General features: G+C 42.8%; 1 protein-coding gene across 4 annotated transcripts in view; it reads left to right on the forward strand.

Moving 5' to 3' along the window:
* SPATA13 (spermatogenesis associated 13) overlaps positions 1–18850 on the forward strand; it is a 47001-nt gene that overhangs the window by 17210 nt on the left and 10941 nt on the right. Inside the window, exons 3-7 of one of the 4 annotated variants that reach the window (XM_075714145.1) lie at positions 1762–1906; positions 13912–14048; positions 14459–14638; positions 15718–15903; positions 18644–18823. In XM_075714145.1, coding sequence (XP_075570260.1) covers positions 1762–1906; positions 13912–14048; positions 14459–14638; positions 15718–15903; positions 18644–18823 — 828 coding nt within the window. Of the gene's footprint in view, positions 1–1761; positions 1907–10658; positions 10714–13911; positions 14049–14458; positions 14639–15717; positions 15904–18643; positions 18824–18850 lie in introns of those variants that run through there. The other 3 variants (XM_075714154.1, XM_075714162.1, XM_075714169.1) reach the window with 3 other exon arrangements.

Below are 18850 nucleotides of genomic sequence, written 5' to 3' on the forward strand. Positions count from 1 at the left end.
TAGTCAAGAATAATAGATGGATTTCAAGGGATAATAAGTATTGGCAATCCTTGCTGTACCATGGAAGTGATTTAACACTCTCCAAACCCTTCATTTACTGCTGAAACCAAATTGATCTCTCTTCAAACCTTGCTCACATCAGTTTATTAATGGAGGAACATGCATCAAGGCAGCTATTTGAGTTGACTCCTTCCATGCTCCGATGCTGCCATGAGGGCTGGCTGGGGTTAAACAAGCACATTGCTGGATCGCTGTGGTCGAGACCAAAACTATGGAGCATTCCCAACGGGGACACATTTTTAACCCAAATGGTGGCCTTCCCAGGCCTGCCACTGAGTAACAGCACATCCTTGTCTGTCTGGGGAAGGGATCTGGGCTGAAGCCTTAGAAGAAAATTTTAGTTGCCCGGAAATAAATAGCTTTGTTGCTTAATCAGCCAGTTATTTGCATATAGTAATTACCATCACTTCTATTAGCTATTTGATGCAATATATTGGACTTACTCTTTGTGGTGTTACTCAGTGACAGGATCCTGGTATATTGCTAAAGCACTGAAGCTTTAGGTTTAAAGATCAAGTTGTAGTTAAATCATATTCAATACACACAGTGGTTTTTGGCAGTCATATTAGAAAGTAAATTTGTAGCTGGAATGTAAAAAAGGATTAATGAAGCAGGAATACATGTGCTAGAAGTATTTTATGTGGGGCTTTCAAAGACTGATCTTCACCTTGCTGGTTTTTTTTTTTTTTTTGTAAAAGCTTTGAAAACCTATGGGAATATTTGCAAAGTGTAATGCTAATTCCTTCTTTGTTGTGTTTTGTTTTGGTCTGAGAGCTTAGGTGTGAGAAAATGTTTTCAAACAATACTAAATCATTGGCTGCATAACAGAGTGTCAAGAGATCATAAAAAACCAACCCTGATCTTTCAGATTACTTGACAGAAGGGCCTATGACCAGTAAGAGCTGAGAGATAAGAGCAGATGTAAAGACGAGTTTCTCTGAAGTTCAGATGCTGAGGTCTGGCCGTTTAATGTTGAATGTTTGTGCAAGGCCATTCAGCCTGGCTAATGTGGCGTTGTTCAGGGACGACATAAAATTAGAATCAATTTGCAAATAAAACAGGGGTAGGTTCTCTAATCATAATTAAGCAAATGAATGATTTAACTAAAGAAAATGTCTTCTAGATAAAGTTACGAGTAAAATCAATCTTACGTCTTTTTTTACCTCATTAAAATGAGACTCTTGGGATCTTCAGAGCAGAGGATTATTTATACAATTGTTTTTGTCTTGTAAACTATGTTTATTTTACTTAAAAGCAATACATTTATTTGAAGAAAGCAAGCGTCCCAGGAAATGAACACAACTTCCGACTGTAGCATTTCTGGTCATTGCGCTTTGAGTTTCCCTGCTGATGTGTGTTTACAATGCCAGCTGGCATTGCACAGGCTGTTCTCAAAGCAGTTAGGTCCCAGAGCGTTTGGGCATGGAGTATTACAAGATGAAAATTACAGAGCATGTCTGATCATAACAGAAGGCTAAGGAGTTTTTAATGTAACAGAGAACTGCAACATAATGAAATACTTTCTGTGATGCTGGTGGATATGGTATGCAGTGTTTAAGCAATGTCACTTCAAAGTAGGGAATTTTACTGCCCCTGTAATTAGCTGGACTATCTGAAGAAACCTTACTTCATACCTGAGTTTTGCTCAGTTGGACTTGCTGGTAGCTTTACTAATACTGGATTTTCCTGTTTTCTCTGTAGCCTGTAACACGGCCACCTATTCCAGCACACCAGGTACCCCCTTACAAAGCTGTTTCAGCCAGGTTCCGGCCACTCACCTTTTCACAAAGTACCCCCATCGGCTTGGACCGGGTTGGACGAAGGCAGCAGATGAGAACATCTAATGGTAAGACAGACAAGTCTTTTTAACTTTCTAGATCTCAACTTCATACCCCAGCTTGGTCAGGAGGCAGATTACAGTGTGATACACAAAAGAGTGCAAACCAACTCAGTGACAAAGTAGTAGTACCCAGCTAAGTTGCTTTGTTTTATGACTTTCTCATTAGTAGCTTCTCCTGCTGTGTACATGTAAAACTTGTTTTTTGCATTTACTATGGTTTATTCTTCTGTACTGGTTACACTCCTGTATTTTTCACTCTCTATTCACATACTTGCCTGAAGATAATAATAGAATATGAAGTAAGGTCTAATATGCTTGAGTTCATACCCAAACCATAGTTACACCACACATATATTTTCAATTTTCTGTTTGCCATGCATTCACCTTAATTACCTAGATAGTCAAGACTTAAATTATTAAGCAGCTTTGTTTCAGAGAACTGTATGCAGTTGCAGTTGCTTCCTCAGTGGTGAGTGTAGCCCAACCAGGTTTCTAGGACATGATGGGCAGATTCTTGGAAAAGATGGCCTTTTCGGAAGCAGTACCCTTTATCAGACTCTCTGATATACCCTGTGTATTTTTTCTGTAATTGTTTACTATTAGCATGCAATGCTATCTTGAGTTAATAGAAAGTCGTATCTAGTAGTAGTGGAACATTTCTTGGTAGGTGGGACCAGAAGAACCTGGATTTATACCATTTGTGTTCTTTCAGACCACTTTATATTCTCCAGTGTTAATAGTGAACAAAACACTGGGAACCTTCACTCTGCCTCTCTGTGGAGAGAATAAGTAAAGGTGTCTGGATCAGGGCTTGCCATGACTGAAGTAGGAAAGTTACCAAATAGCATTTTCAATGTTTCTTTATTAAAATGACATATGTTTATTAGTCAGTACTTGGTTTTTATGGTTCTAAGCTAGGTTTTATCTGCAATGAAATCCAAATTCTGCTCAAAAAATCCCTCAACTACAAATTAATTTATATAAGAACATTTTAAAACTGCATTTTCCAGTCTTCAATAAAACATGACAGTTTTCTTCAGAAGGTGCTCTCCAAGGAACAGAGTTGAGAATTTCTAACTATAGCAATGAGGTACATTTTATATTCTATATTAGTATTCTTCTTTTAATTTATATTGTAGTAAAATATTGGGAACTATTTTAAAACCCATGTCTGGCGTGTGTCTTTGCTGTTATGTACCTCAGTATACTTAATCATCCAGATTAGACATTGAAGTAAATTCGACATCTAATGCTGCAGCCCTTGCTGAGATTACATGATATCTCAGTCCCTGATTCCAGAAGGACCACTCACAGAATAACAGGTTTGCCATGAGCTAATTTTGAAAAAAGAGACTCTTCGCACATCACAGAGTAGGGATTCCTTTTTTATTTTTAGTTATCCTATCCATTTCATATTTGTAAACCACATGAAATAATATTAGTTACCTAGACAACTGCCTGAGAGTAGTATCTTTCCAGGTGTTTAGCTTCCAAATAACTGGTCTCCTAAATATAAGCAACAGGATGACACATACACAAAGCAAGGTTTCTGCCACTTTTAAGACAATGAAGCCAAAGCAGTATTGGTTATGCTAGATGTGACTTTTATGACTCATTACAATAAACATAGCAGTTGAGCAGGAAAAGCTTCTGAAATCAAAGCCTTTAAGGCAAGTGTGGAAATATCATGGACTTCACAGCTTGAGAGCAGTTGCAGAGATCTGTTAAGTAGCTCCAGCAGAAAATAATGAAGTGACAAGTGTCACACGTTCCGATATCTTTCCTTTTTCTCTTACATTCACAAGGCATTTCCTTGTCTTTGAACATGTGAGAGTTTTTTGTTTGCTTATGTACAGTGAAATTCGATAGCACAAAAAGCCCTTTATTATGGCAAGAAATTCTAAACCCAAGCACTGAAAACCAGTGGTATCTTATTTTAGTTACTTGCTAAAGCCTAATACATTGCATGTCCGCTTTTTATAACAATGGGAGATAGAATTGGAGATGTAAATTTTTAGAAAAACAGCTGTTACAAGACAGTAAATCATTATACTGTAGGAGACAGAATACCAACCAGCCAACATGTAAGGGAAACTTCCCTTGAGACCTATATTGCTACTCTTGTGCTTAAAGGGTTACCAAGTTTTAAGTTATATTTAAGCAGTCACCTGTTTATCACAATAGAGCGATTTTTATAAGTATCTTAAAAACTAACCCATCTTTTTTGCATATTGTGGTGTGGGACTTGAATTTGTCTAAATTAATTGGTGAACTCCTTTAGATAGGCTCAGCTCTGAGTAGGTGGGGTGGGATTCAGCTCAAGTTTTAGTCACCTAAATTTAGTCTAAATGTAGGTACCTACATAAGAGTTAAACATTTGAACATTTGTTACGGGCAGTGGAGGTCTAGGGCTTGGTTCAGTTACCCACCCCAGGGTCCAGGCATGTGTGGGATGCCCGAGTACGTGCGTGCAGCTGGCAGATATGACAGAGGACCTATGGGAGACCTGTTCCTTTCTTCAGTGGCAGCTGGAGGCCAGCAGGATATCCAAAATACTTAAATGACACTAAGTATCTACATTTAAACAACTGGTTTGTGGCGGTAGCCATTGCAGTCAATGAAGGTTAGAGCAGGAACTGGCTTTGGGTGAGGTGGATTGCTCTCAGCTGTTTTAATTGTGACCAGTACCTGCTGATTTAAATGGTTTGTTCAAATGTGGATTCCAGCATTTAGATTAATAAATTTAATTGCCTTTAATTCAAGTAGTATCCTGTCCTGGATGTTTGCCTACAGTGTTAAACTACCGTCAAGCTTTTCCCAGTTCATCAAGGTTGGGTAACCGAGTAGGTTTCAGCCTGTGTGGAGCACAGCTCAGGAACTGAGGTGCAAACAAACTGGCTGCTGAGGAGTGGAGATTTTCAGGTTCTCCGCCCCTCTCACCGATCAAATAAACAAACCCCACCCCAAATAGGTTATTGGCCATGGAAGTGAACAAGCAGAAGTTATTAATCACTCCTTGAGAGAAAACAGTTTCTTGCTTGCTGCCATCTCCTGGCTGCCCTCTCCTTGCTCCTCCACCCCAAAAGAGTGAGGATCTAAGTAGGACAATATGCAGGAAACACAAATTCCCGGGTTACTACACTGAGTGCTGTATTTGTGATTACCAGGAGGTGGGTGGAATATGTTTGATGTTGCAAGCAGCTCCATGGCGATTGCTGTATTCTGTGGCCAAAGTGCCTGAAAAGCTCAGGGAGGGAGAAAGAATCATGGACAGGACCTGGAGGGGTATCATGAAATCCACTACTGCAGGCTAAGCAGTCCCAGCATTGCTGGGAACAGAAAAGCCCCTGGACCGGAGGATGATGGCTATGTGGTATTTTGAAGGATGGGACTCCTAACTGATGGGAAAAGCTATAAACTATGCTGGTGGGTAATGGGATTGTTAGTCGCGTAGATAGCTGGGCTTGGTGATGCAAACAGGACCTAGCAGTGTGCTGGGAGCAGCTGGTGTATCAGGTGAAGCACCTCGGCAGTCCTAGGGACTTGGGAGAGGAGGTGATAGCTGTGGGGCGGGGGGGTGCCAGGGAGGGTGTGATGGAGAGGAGGCAAGCACTGGAGGCAAAATGGAAGCTGTCAGGTAGAAGCTAAAAGACCAGGAGTCCAATGGTAAAATTGTCCAAAGTGCTGTCGATACCACACTCAGTATCAGACAGAGAGGCCTTTTTACCTCCAGGCACCTTCATGTAGAAAGTTGTATTAAAAAGAGAGAGATGTCTATTATTTATGAGCCGAGGAACGTTTGAAATAAAAAGATCCTTTGTTTTCTAAACCAAAACAAAAGCAGGCTGCTGACATGCAAATCAAGAGATTATGGAGTAGTTTCTAAACAAAGAATTAGGGGAAAACTGGCAAGGTGAAATAATACACAGTATAGGACAGCACAGCCTTTACAGGTGACATCAGTGATCACTGCATCCTCAAATGAAAGAGATGGCATATGTCAGAAACTTGATCGAAGGAAGATAACCAGTGGAGCATAACCAGTGTATCACCATTGTGCAAGCTGCACAGGAGTAACAGAAAAGATTGTACCAGTGAAAGAAGTTCTCTAACGTATTAAAGAAGAACTAAGAGCCAAATCGGATAAACAAATTGACTGTGTCATCAAATGTCACAGGATCCGTGGACTAGAATGCCATGTCTAAACAGGAACAAATATAGTGACAGGATTAAATTATGAACCATCTGAGATCACCAGGATGGTGATAGTAAATGTGACAAACCAAGGAAACCAGAGAAGTTTCAAGGGCAGCAAGCGCAGTCATAAAAGGAGACTTAAATTGCTGTCCTGTGGGTTAAGCGTTGTAATTGGGGCACAGTGCTACGTTTTTAGGTGTACCATAAATAACTCCTCGGTGCCACTGATCAGGAGACCTACAGGAGGGAAACAGTTCTTCAACCGTTCCTGAGGTGTGTGCAGGATCACAGATAAGAGCTACTCTGTAAGAGTGGGATGTGTCTCATCTGACTCTGTAGACTTCTAAGCTAAGCTAGGTGACCTTGTGTGGAAGAAACAGATAACTTAGGGTGCTGTTCATTGATCAAATACAGACAGGTAATGAATCTTGCCCTCTGTGTCCATAATGTACTCCGAGCCAATGTCCTTGCAGGGGTGAAAAGAGTAAAAAAATCCAAGACAGTATGTGTTTTAATTTAAAAGAGGGAAAGTAAATAAAAGTGAGAAGTCATTTATGTAACAAAGGAATTTAAAGGAGCAGAGAAAGGTGTTGAATGCTTGCAGGCAGGATGGAGAGTGTTCAAGGACAGCATATTAGATGCTTAGAGCAAATTCATGTCATCTGTCAAAACAGAATCTGGAAACACCAGAAATGGGTTCTGTCATTAAACACAGGGGAAAAGAATCTATCAGAAGGGAAAAAAAAAGGCATCCTTCGGATTGTTGAATTGTATCCAAATAGAAAAAAAAAAACCCTCTAGCAATTTTAATGTCAAGCTACAGGAACGTAGAAACAATTTGCTAAAGATACAAAAACTATGTTCTTTTTAAAAAGTATGAGAACCCAGTAGACTACCAGACAGTTTGTAGGCTTCGTAGTGACTGAGAAATAAAACCTGAGCTCAAATTAGATAAGGATCTGTCTCAAAATGTCAGTAGAAGTTTTAGAGTAACTAAATGAATAGTAACAATAGTTACTCAGTAGTTCTTGCCAGAAGCAAGACTTCTAAAGGGATTTAAGAATGAAATTGCTGAGCTACTGCCTCAGCATGGAGTGCGTTCCTCAGAAATTGCCTCAGTACGAGGAAGAAGGCAGCGATGGAATAACTGTTTATAAAGAAGTATCAGGAGGGATCCAGTGAGCAGTAGACCAGAGAGTCTGACATAATAGATGTAGAATAGTATAGTCGAATATGTAAAGAATGTATTCAGGACTTAGAAACTACAACAGAGAGTAACATCAACAGACTGGTGGACCCTTATGATGAAGAGTCCATGTGCCCTATGTAGAGGAAAGCTGTGCCTTGGATTAGGTTTTCTGAAAAAAATCACTGAGGATGTGACCAAGAGGATTCAGTAGGTGTAGGCTACTTGGATCTCCAGAAGGCCTCTGACAACATCTCTTACAAATGTCTCTTAATAGAGGCCTGGGATAAGAGGAGAGATCCTCCCATGCTTTAACGAGTAAGCACTAAGTAATGGAGAGGAGGAAGGTGGCTGGTTTTCTTAAGGAGAGAGCTCACAAGTGGAGTCAGATGTTCAGTGTCTCCACAAGTAATGTGGGAAGGGAGGTACAGAATGAAATTATAGTTCGTGCTTGTGTGCTAAATTATTCATGGTACTAAAAGCACAAGCTGCTTGAACAGAGTTGCAGAAGGATTTCGCAATACCGAGACACAATGCACTGCCCTGGCGGCAGGTGAATTCGGCGGTGGTGTTGATACAGGCAAGGTAGTGCACATGGAGGAAGACAAGCCTGGTATGTTTGCAGAAGAATGGACTTTGAGCTGAATATTGCCATTGAGGAAGACATCTTGCAATCCTAGCAGATGATTAAAGTGTCAGTTCAGTGCATAGTAACAGTCAAAACAGTAAATAAAAGGGCAGGAATTTGTAGGAAGGGAATAGCGAACAAAACAGAAAGCCCAATTGTGCCACTGGTGTGGCATGTGGGGGCCATCTCCCCGTTCCTTTCCACCTCAAAAGGCACTTTTTACAGGGGACAATACAGAGAAAGGCAAAAGGACAAGAAAACCTACTCAGTGTCTCTGTGTGAGGAATGATTAACGCAGCTAGGGCTCTGCAGCTTGGAAAAAGAGAGTAGGGGAATAAAAGTCTGATTGGCATAGGAAAAATGAACAGATAATAGTTACTGTTTCCAAGAATGTAAGAACTAAAGGGCATCGACTGAAATCACCAGATAGCAAGTTCAAAATAAAAGAGTTTTCACACTCTATAAAATTAAACTATGAAACTAATTGCTACACATGGTATTTCACATCCCAGAAGTTTACAGAAATTCAGACAGTGGTTTGAAAAATTCAGTTCATTGAACACAAAGATATCACTTCCGCCCCAGGAGAGATCTGACTCTGATCTGCAGATAGCTGGAATTTAGGAAAGTACATCCGAAAAATGCCATTACATGCCTCATCTATTTTTATGTTCTTCCCTGGGCATCTGCTACTGGCTGCTGTCAGAGCAGTGGTTGGGGGGGACCTTTGGTCTGCCCCAGGGTGGAGGGCCCTATGATACCACAGGGGTATCTAGAACTCGATTTTCTTGAGGCAGGCAAACTAGCTTTTAGTTTTAGTATTTTAGTACGTGCTGCCCGCAGCCTTTTCAGCGTGCCCTGCACAGTGGGTAAGCCAGCTCGGCATACATTTGGACAGGGTCGCTGTGGACTGCCACTACAAAGGACAGCCTGTGCCTCCTCCTGTCCCTGGCTGGTCCTGTGAGGAAACGAACGCGCCACCAGCTCACCCCAAACGAGTACTTGTGTGGTGGTTCACTTTGTGGCTGCACAGTTGCTAGATGTGCCCATGCAGAGGAGGGAGAACAGACCCCCCGCCGCTGCAGCAGCATCCCGTGGTGGCACTGGGTTAGTCAGCAGGCAAAAGCACACAGTCCGTTCCATTCTGCAAAAATCAAACCAAATGACTGTTTTTCAGAGATCGTTTTTAATGTGTCTTCTAGAAGAGCTGTGTGGGGTTTGATCTCATTTTCCTTTGGCAGTTCAGCTGTTTTTCCCCTGCGGGTAGGGGTTTGACATGGCAGAGAGCTTGTGCTCTGGCTGATTAAAACTGTGAAGCCTTCACTTGCAGGTCCCAGGGTCATCAGCTTCTGTTTGCTATTTTGTTTTGGTTTTTTTTTTTAATGATTTGTGCTGAAAAAAATGTGTGGGGCTGTGTATAAATATACTATGTAATAGCTTGTTTTTACTGTGCTATCCAACAAGTGGCCCTGCAGCAAGAAATAATAGGGGAGTTTGGGGATTCAGAAGAGAATTCCTATCAGTCCCCTGTGCAGGGCAGCACAGTCTGTATTTTTGTAGGAAGATGGCATTAATATTACAGGGTGATGTTTGGCCTTTCCTTCTCAGTCTGAGGCAGCTCTAGGGGGAACCATGTGATTTCAGTGGGTGTTAGGTCGTTGCATGCAGAAATGCCTCCAGGGTTCTGTGAATGCGTCCTTGGTGGAGGCAGCCCCTGGTTAAAGCACAGGCTCAGCTGAGCAATGCAGTTTGCAGGTAAAGAATGAGCCACAGAGATGATGGAGCTTTCCAAACCGTGAATGTAGTGCTGTGTACAAGCGCAGGTTGCAGCAGGCTTTGCACTCTGCTGATGGGAGCAGCTCCTGCCTTTGCTTCCAGTTGCCTGAACTGATGCAGCTTTGCTGCAGAACGGCGCAGATGTAAGGGTGGTAAATGCTGGCCCATGGTGAATGAATGAGGTTGTGCTCTGGCTGGGTCGGTCCCAGTGAAAGCCAGACTGCGTGGATGCTCTCCTGCTTCATTCCCTGTTTTCTGGAGCAGCTGAATTAAGTTTGTAGTTTGAGTGAGAAAATGTCTCCGTCCTCCCCTCTTTTCCTGGGAGTGGTCTGCTGCAGCCTTAACACTTTGGCTGCTTGTGCCCTAAATAATGATACAGCATTTGCCTGTGAAGCAAGAGAAGTTTTACTAGCCATGCAAAAAAAACCTTTATTGTTTACTTCTGCTGGAATTTTAACTGGTATAACATAACAAAGACAGACCGATACTCCGAACAGTGTTGTAATAGAAGGAACTCCCAGCTCCCATCCAAATAGTCTTTCCCTTTGAATTGCAGTCACTTGAATATAGATTGAAATCACATTAAGCTGCTTTAATGAAAAACAAATGTACTCCTTGGCTTGCTGCATTCAAGACGTTCAGGCACTTTGGGAGCAGTCTGGGTGGCGCAGGCGGCTGCAGGCACAGTGCAGGCAGTCAGGTTTTTGTTTCTTTTCTGGAACTTCCTCCCTAAGGGCACCCCATGATGTCAGCGAGCCGTGAGCTCGCCGCGGCCACACTGAGCGTGCCGCTGGCAGTTCCCAGCCGGGCTCGGCCTCGGAGGCACAGCTGGGAGCTGAAGGCAGCGAACGGGCTGTTTCTCTGCGCTGTGGGTAGCTCAGAGCCTTTTGTGATCCTCTGCCAGCCCTGTAGCACCGAGCATCACCTGTTAGAGGTCAAACCCTTCCCCTGGGGTCGAGTCTGACGGCAGCATGGTAGCCAGGGGGGGAATGGCACGATTTTGGAGTCTGGAGAGCCTTCAGATGGGTACGTGTGAGTAGAACATGCTCTCTCTCTCTCTCTCTCGCTGTTTTCTGCAGTGTTTTTAGATTGAACTGATAAACTGTGGCAGTCAGGGTGCCTGATTCTGAAAACGCTTATACTGTGTCATCCACGGGAGCCTGCAGCCTTGCACTGGTGACAAAGCTGCTAGGAGATCAGAATCAGTCCCAGGCTGTCTTTTAAGTTTTTGCATCCCGTTGGAAAGCCCACCCCTACCTCTGATATTTCTGTCTGTAGACAATAGAGGAATAGATGCAGAATGCAAGCCAGTGATTTTCGCTTGAGTCTAAGTACAAAGACAATGTAAGCTTGTTGATTTGGTACAGAATAATGAACAGTTATTGGTCCCAAAATTGCAGTCATTTTTCATCTGGAGTCAAATGAATTAGGTTATTTTGATGTGCCGTTGTTACTGGAACAAACCAACAGGCAATACTGATAGTACAGTGGAGATGTATAAAGGATCACTGGGATTAATTTTTTTTGGTGTTGCTTTGAAAGCTAAAAATTGATTTAATGAATTATTTATTTGCAGATTTTTTTAATAAAGCAGTTTCAGTAAGTTTCACAAGATGTATTTTAGAAGTTTATCAGCACTCAGATTTATGAGTCTGTAGGGAAAAAAATCTATTCTTTTTAAATAGGGATTCTGCACCCTTCCTGGTTAGGCAGATTATACCATTAATGTGAGTGTATACTTAAAATGCTGGGGAGTTGAAGAGAACGGTTGAATAGCCATGTTCTGTTACATCAAGACTATGCCATATTTTTCCACTTTGAAAGGAAAGAAAAATCTTCCACATTTTTTAGTGAATCTGTGCAGTAATCAGCTTTGATCTCTCTTGCAAATTAATACCCAAATGACCAAAGATGCTTGTGATGGTATGAGTGCCCGTAAGGAGGGGCTTGAAGTGTTTCTCCCTATAAGGTAAATAATGGATAGGCAACGGCGTGCCTGTTAGTTGTGTAGGTGTGTGGAGTAAAGCCAGGAGTCATCTCTTTGCGACTCACCCATCTGGAGCCCAGAGCTCGGCAGGCTTGAAGCAGGGCGGAGAAGAGGCAGGGACAGGGCTCTGCTGCTCGGCCTTGCTGCTAGGTGGAAGTGGCAGGTTCAATAACTCCGCTTAAAGGTCCTTTCCCAGGCACTCGGGAGTGAGAGGGATGCTCTGCAGGCTGCCTGGCAACTTACCTGGGACACAGTAACCATTAGAAAAGGAGTTCAGTGCTAGCGGCCCATTCTGAATTGTATTTTTTTAATTTACTATTTTTTATTATTTTTTACTTTTTTTTTAATTGGATTTTTGAGACTGTATGATCTTCAGACTCTCTGGTTATTCACAGCTTGGGCCTGCCATAGGAATAAACCTTTAGGGGTAAATTAACAAGGACCCGAGAGTGCACTCAAGCACCGGGCCACTGGTCATGAACGCTTGTTGATTACTAGCTCATCCCCTGATCTGTTTGAACATTGCAGCTGGCTTTCAAAGGTAAACCTACTCTGAAAGGGTCTACCACTGAGCAGACTGGACGTGAGTCAGTATTACTTGGTGCCGAGATCAGTCATAGAATCATGGAATCATAGAATTGTTTAGGTTGGAAAAGACCTTTAAGATCATCCAGTCCAACCATTAACCTACACTACCAAGTCCACACTAAACCAATCAAGGGTAGACTAGACTAAACCATGTCCCAAAGTGCCACATCTACCCGTTTTTTGAACACTTCCAGGGATGGTGACTCCACCACCTCTCTGGGCAGCCTGTTCCAATTCTTGACCACCCTTTCCGTCAAGAAATTTTTCCTAATTTCCAACCTAAACCTCCCCTGGCGCAGCTTAAGCCCATTTCCTCTTGTCCTATCACTAGTTACTTGGGAGAAGAGACCAACACCCACCTCACTACAACCTCCTTTCAGGTAGTTGTAGAGAACGATAAGGCCTCCCCTCAGCCTCCTCTTCTCTAAACTAAACAACCCCAGATCCCTCAGCCGCTCCTCATAAGGCCTGTGCTCCAGACCCTTCACCAGCTTCATTGCCCTTCTCTGGACACGCTCCAGCACCTCAATGTCTTTCTTGTAGTGAGGGGCCCAAAACTGGACACAGTATTCCAGGTGCGGCCTCACCAGCGCCGAGTACAGGGGGACAATCACCTCCCTGCTCCTGCTGGCCACAGCATTCCTGATACAAGCCAGGATGCTGTTGGCCTTCTTGGCCACCTGGGCACACTGCTGGCTCATGTTCAGCCGGCTGTCAACCAGCACCCCCAGGTCCTTTTCAGCCAGGCAGCTTTCCAGCCACTCTTCCCCAAGCCTGTAGCGTTCCCAGTCCTCTTCGTCTGCTAGCATGGAGATGATCGCCAAAAGGATCTACCACCCAGTGATGTACCCCAAATGGGTTTTACAGTTGTATACAGTAACTGCAGATTTACATGTGCATAGTGACAGTCATTTCCATGATGTTTCTCTTGGTTTATGTGTCTGTGTAACAAGATGAAGCCCATGTTAGTGCTGGCCTCTATTTCTTTACAGAGCTGACACTTTGGTCAGAAAATGTACAATTGCCAAACCAGGAATTTTTTGTGATTTGGGGCAATTAGGACAAGTTTTTTTCTCAGGCAGTCCAGGCTCCCCATCCCCTTGGGCCTCCCCGTAGGTATCTCAGTGCTGCCGGAGCCTCCCCCGGCACGTGGGAGAAGGAGCAGGGGCTGCGGCGTGGGCTGCCCACCCCTCCCACGGGTGGGTGGGCGCGGAGGTGTTGGGTCCTACATCCCTGCAGGAGATGTGACGATGTGGCGGCACCCAGCCTGGGACTGCCGGCGGCCCGCTGGAGCTCTCTCGTCTGCCACGTGGGAAACGGCATTGAGACCGCCCTTCTGATTCAGGTCATTTGAGATTTCCTCTGGGTAAAAAAATAAATAAATAATGGTTGTAGTTCTATTTTTCACGCACAAAAAGGAGAATTGCTCGGTTTCATCACCTGCTAAATAAGAAAATTCTGAAGAGGAGTAAAAAGTACTTAATGGCTGAAAAGCAGTTTTCCTGAGAGCTCTGCTGCCCTCCGCTTCTGCTGTTGTTGTTACATTGGTGACAACAAAGGCAACTTCTCGGCGATTCCTCTTGCATTGTTTTTTTTCGGGAGGAATCATAAAAGTGATGAAGCAAACAGCTGTCGCACCTTTGTTTTAGTTGCTGCAGATGGTGGGACTGAATCTTCGGCCTTAGTGGACGACAATGGCAGTGAGGAAGATTACAGTTACGAGGAGCTCTGCCAAGCCACTCCCAGGTACCTGCAGCCCGGAGGAGAACAGCTAGCAATTAATGAGGTAACGTCATGGGCTTTGCATTGCTGTAACGGCGGGGGGGTTGTTTTCCACAGGTCTGAGGTTTCATATTAATAAAAAGTGCAACGGCAGTAGCCAGCATAGCGAAGAATCCAGCAGCCATGTTGTCCTGTCTCTGGCAGGGACCACGAGCAGATGCCAAGGGAAGAGTAACTAGTACTTCACTGGGAGTGTAACTCATTAGCCTATGTAGCTGCTCGGGAGTAGGACTCTAGTTGTTCTCACTAATAAATATATACGCATCTATTTCTGAAAATCCAGAATTTTAGTTTTATCCTGTACTAGGAGTAATCATGGGCGTTCTAGTAAGGTATTTTGATCTTTTAAATAGTTTACAAATAGTTTATTGTTTACCTTTCGTCCTTCACAACTTCATTTTCTTCCCATCTCAGCTGATAAGCGATGGCAGCGTTGTCTATGCAGAAGCTCTCTGGGACCATGTAACTATGGATGATCAAGAGCTGGGCTTCAAAGCTGGAGATGTCATTAGAGTTCTAGAGGCTTCCAACAAAGACTGGTGGTGGGGAAGAAACGAGGACAAGGAAGCCTGGTTTCCAGCTAGCTTTGTCAGGGTGAGTAACTCTCTTGCTTTTGTACCATTGTCACACAAGATTCCTAGCAGAGTGCAATAGTAATGGTCATGGCATTACATTTAAGTGAAGGGCCTGGTCCTCAGCATCTTTGTGTCTGAACATCAGTAGTGTAACTCCTAATGACTTCACACAGAAAAAAGCAATGGAGAATCACACCCCAAGATACCTTAGCTCCTCTGACACCATTTGCTCTGGCTTCTTCCTTTGTGTGGTCCTTTTGTAACCGAAGGAATTTCTCAGGCAGAAATGAGGGCAGCAGAAAGTTGAACCAGGAGCAATCAGTGTATACGGAGAGGACGGAGCAGTTTTCATGAGGGAGTGCGGAAAGCTATGCTGCAGGGATTTCTTGGTAAATTAGGGCTTAATTTATTATCACAACATTGTGTAGGAATCTGGTTCACAGTCTGAACTCCCCAGTCAGAACTCAGCCAGATTAATGACAGTATAACTCTTGAATGATATAAAATTGAACTATGTTTTAGAAATTAATTTGAAGTACTTTTTGAGAGCCTGTAATGAAGCTTGGGTCGCACTGTATGAAGTACTACACAAAGTGCAAGAGATGGTTCCTGCCTTTGCCCTTCATAGATCTCCAGCCAACGTGGGCAATCAAACAAAAGTCAAAAAATGAGGTGCTGTTACCCATATTGTACAGATGGGGAACTGGGGCAGAGGGAAACTTTGTTTTAAGTGTTTGAGTTGTCTGCTTTTGTAATTTTTAGTCATATGCTGGCTTGGCCAAAATAACACATAAATGATTAGTAAGGGTCAGAAGTAAGCTTACATCTGAAAAATACACAGGTAACACAACACGGTATCTCTCAGATACTGTGAGTAGAAAGCCATGTATTTAACCAAACAGAAATCTCAACACTTTATTTGAATATGCAGTGGGTACAATGAGCTAAGTCCTGTTGTGGAATCCTCTCTATAAGGTAAGAATGGGAACACTTCTGTAGCAAGTCCTCTCTTAATTGTAAGAAGCTTCTAACAGTTTTATCACATTTTGTAAAAGTTTGCTGCTTTACTCTAGTTTGCTTTGTTTGTTCTGGCTGCAGCTGCGAGTTAATCAGGAAGAAGTGCCAGAAAATTGTAGTAGTATCCAGGATGAAGAACAAGATGCAAATATTAGCAAGCATCGTCAGAAAATAGCTGAAAACAAGGATCAGATGAGAACCAACGTTATACAGGAAATTATGAACACAGAACGAGTCTATATCAAGCATCTCAAGGACATCTGTGAGGTACATGCTTTAACCTGAGGCCATTCTGCTGACCTAATATGAACAAAACATCCCATATAAGTTGAGAACCAGAGTGGTTTCTCATATCAAAATATTCCCAGTTGCACTTCTGAGGCTGTCAGTCAGACCCTTCTTGTGTCCTCTTAAAGCTTTCCTCTCTGCCAACTGCGACAAGGCACCGCATCCTTTTTTTAAAAAAAAAGTTCCACTTTTGACATGGGAAAAGTGCTTTGCTTATCTGACCGCTATTTCCATAATAATGCGAGAAGGAAGTCCAGTTTATTTAGAACTTCTTACCACTTGGTTTAGATAAAAAACTTACAGTAACTTTAATAAAATCCATTACAGTTCAGGGACAAAACTGTTCGAAAGTAACTTGCAAAGAGAATGTTTGCTGGGTGAGATTTTTTTTTTCTCCAACAAAGAGATTTTTCCTGGATGCTGAGAAACTATGAAGAAGTCTTTAAAGGTGTTTTAGAACTACCTTGCTCATTTGAACCGTAAAATGTGGGGGGCTTTCTGCTTTTTGTTCAAATTTTGTTCGAGGCCCACACTTGGACAAGAAGCTTCTTAATGCATTTGACTGAAGTTTGCCTCTTCTGACGTGGACTGTGATGCATGTCCATTGTATTTGTGGTTAGCATCTGGAAGGGTGCTAAGCAACCTACCAAAATATTCTTTGTACCCTTAGTTTGCTAGGTCTCTCTCTGTATTTGTCATGTTATCATCCTTTAGTCCACCACTCATCGTTAGATTCTTTCATGGACAACAAAGTAGACAAGACAGCAGTGTTTTTTTATTTTTTTTTTTTTTTAGATTAGGCCTTTTTTATGCATTTAGAAGAAAGAAAAAAGGGAAAACAAAAAGACAAAAATTGGTTGCTAATTGGCTAATTTTAAAACATTAAATATACGTTTTGTAATTTAGATTCACTATTTACTTAAGCTAGTAAGCTTGACTGTGTGCCTAAAAGATCAGGGAGCGATTTATACACACAGCTGTGTTGCTGCCATAGTTAGCTGAGTTTGAGGACATGACTTCCATATTTCATTGACCTATTCTTAGACTGATACTAATAATTAATTTTCTCTAATACATATATTCTGTACCTCTTTTTTTAAATCTGACATGCCTCTGAGTCTAGTACAAGAGAGCAAACACACGTTTTCCAAGTAGAGAAGTGATACTCCATGTTCAACATGTGGGATAGGGATGGTCTGCTTTCCTCAGAGTGAATCTGTAGGAAGTGCAAGTAGGACATAAGGCTGAAAATATACACAAGTAAGACTAAGCCAGGAAAGGTACTGCAGATAGTAATCCAAATTTGCAAGCTCTGCACTAGAATGAATCACTAGGGCTGGTGCAGTCAGGATCATGAAGTTGGAGTATACCCAGGGAAACAGTTTACACTCAAGAAGCGTCTGCAGTCCACATTACAAGAGCTGCACAGGAATTAGTTTTCTGTGTCGGAGTTATCCTCCTAATAATAATAAATATGGTAGCTGGCTTGCAGCGTAGCCACTGCACAGCTGTCAGAGCAGATGGCTGTGGAGGAGACAGGAATATGCACAACAGCGCCAGCAGTATTCAGGGTTGCTTCCTGGTAAACCTCACCGGAGCAATTGCAAGGCTTTTTACAGCTGTCTGCTCCCAAAGCAATTTGGGGGAAACCTGCCTGAAAGCAGCCAAACGGAGGAACCTGGCGGATAACCTCTATCGTAGCGGTTAACCTTTGCACTCATCTGTACCCTGGTGCCGTAACTGATAGAGGAGTATGAGCAGAGCAGCTGTTCCTGGCTGTTCAGCGCCTGCACTGTATCCTCCTCGCCACGCTCAGCTGTGTGGAACGGGTACCTGAGGATGTGCTGGCTGTGCGTGGTGGCTGCTGCTGCTGCGTGTTTCAACCCTAAGAGGCCCCTGATCGTACCTTTGCTTCTTAGCTATGCGAATGGTGATGCAATCTAATGTCCATTACTGATGGCAGAGCAGAATTTGCTCCAAAGGCGTTTTACAGCTGGGGAACTCAGTTGTGTATCTACTTAAAACTGGATATGAATAAAGTGAACTGGACCCCTGTGATGTTCTTAGTAAGTACTTCTTCTCAAGTAAGAGAAAAAAACTGGAAAAGTGATTTTTATGTGTGGTCTTGCCAATACTCTTACCTCCTGCCAATACCGCATGGATTTTACCAAACGGCAGCATTCTGAATGTGCTGAAACATATAAATATATTCTTCATTTTGCTTCTCTGGCTTAGACTGTGCCCTACTTACCTACTGGTTAAGGAACCAGTACTTTAGCCCTGGTAGAAATTGTCTTTATATTAATTGTTTTAGGGTTTGTTCTTATCTGCATAGAGAAGAACTGTTATGTCACAGAGAAATTTCTGCAAAAAAGTGTGGCAGCTAAATTAGTAGCATGCATGAGACCTTACCCTGGGCTTGCCTCCAGCTTGGCGGGTAGTCGTAACAAGGAGATGTGAATGGGCTTTACACACTGCAGGTTTCTGGTTCCCTGATTGATTTACGGTGCTGTGAGACAGAAGTTGGACTGCAAGAATTAATGTGTAAACATTACAGATGCAAATCTGAAATTGCATGTGTGTGTGTGTGTGTGTATGGCTGGGAAGCCACTCTCCTGCCTATAGATCACAGGGGTTTTGCCAGCTCAGATGGGCTTGTTCAGGGTAGAACCTGTTCTCACACCTTCCAACTGAAGAGGTTTTTTTATTTCATTTCCAGGGTTATATTCGGCAGTGTCGCAAGCATACGGGAATGTTCACCGCAGCTCAGTTAAGCACCATTTTTGGAAATATTGAAGATATTTACAAATTCCAAAGGAAGTTTCTGAAGGATCTTGAGAAACAATACAACAAAGAGGAACCTCATCTAAGTGAAATAGGGTCATGTTTTCTTCAACATGTACGTTGCAAAAGTCCATTTTATTTA

Source organism: Pelecanus crispus, chromosome 1 (assembly GCF_030463565.1).
Source record: "Pelecanus crispus isolate bPelCri1 chromosome 1, bPelCri1.pri, whole genome shotgun sequence".
In the NCBI taxonomy this organism is placed as follows: domain Eukaryota; kingdom Metazoa; phylum Chordata; class Aves; order Pelecaniformes; family Pelecanidae; genus Pelecanus; species Pelecanus crispus.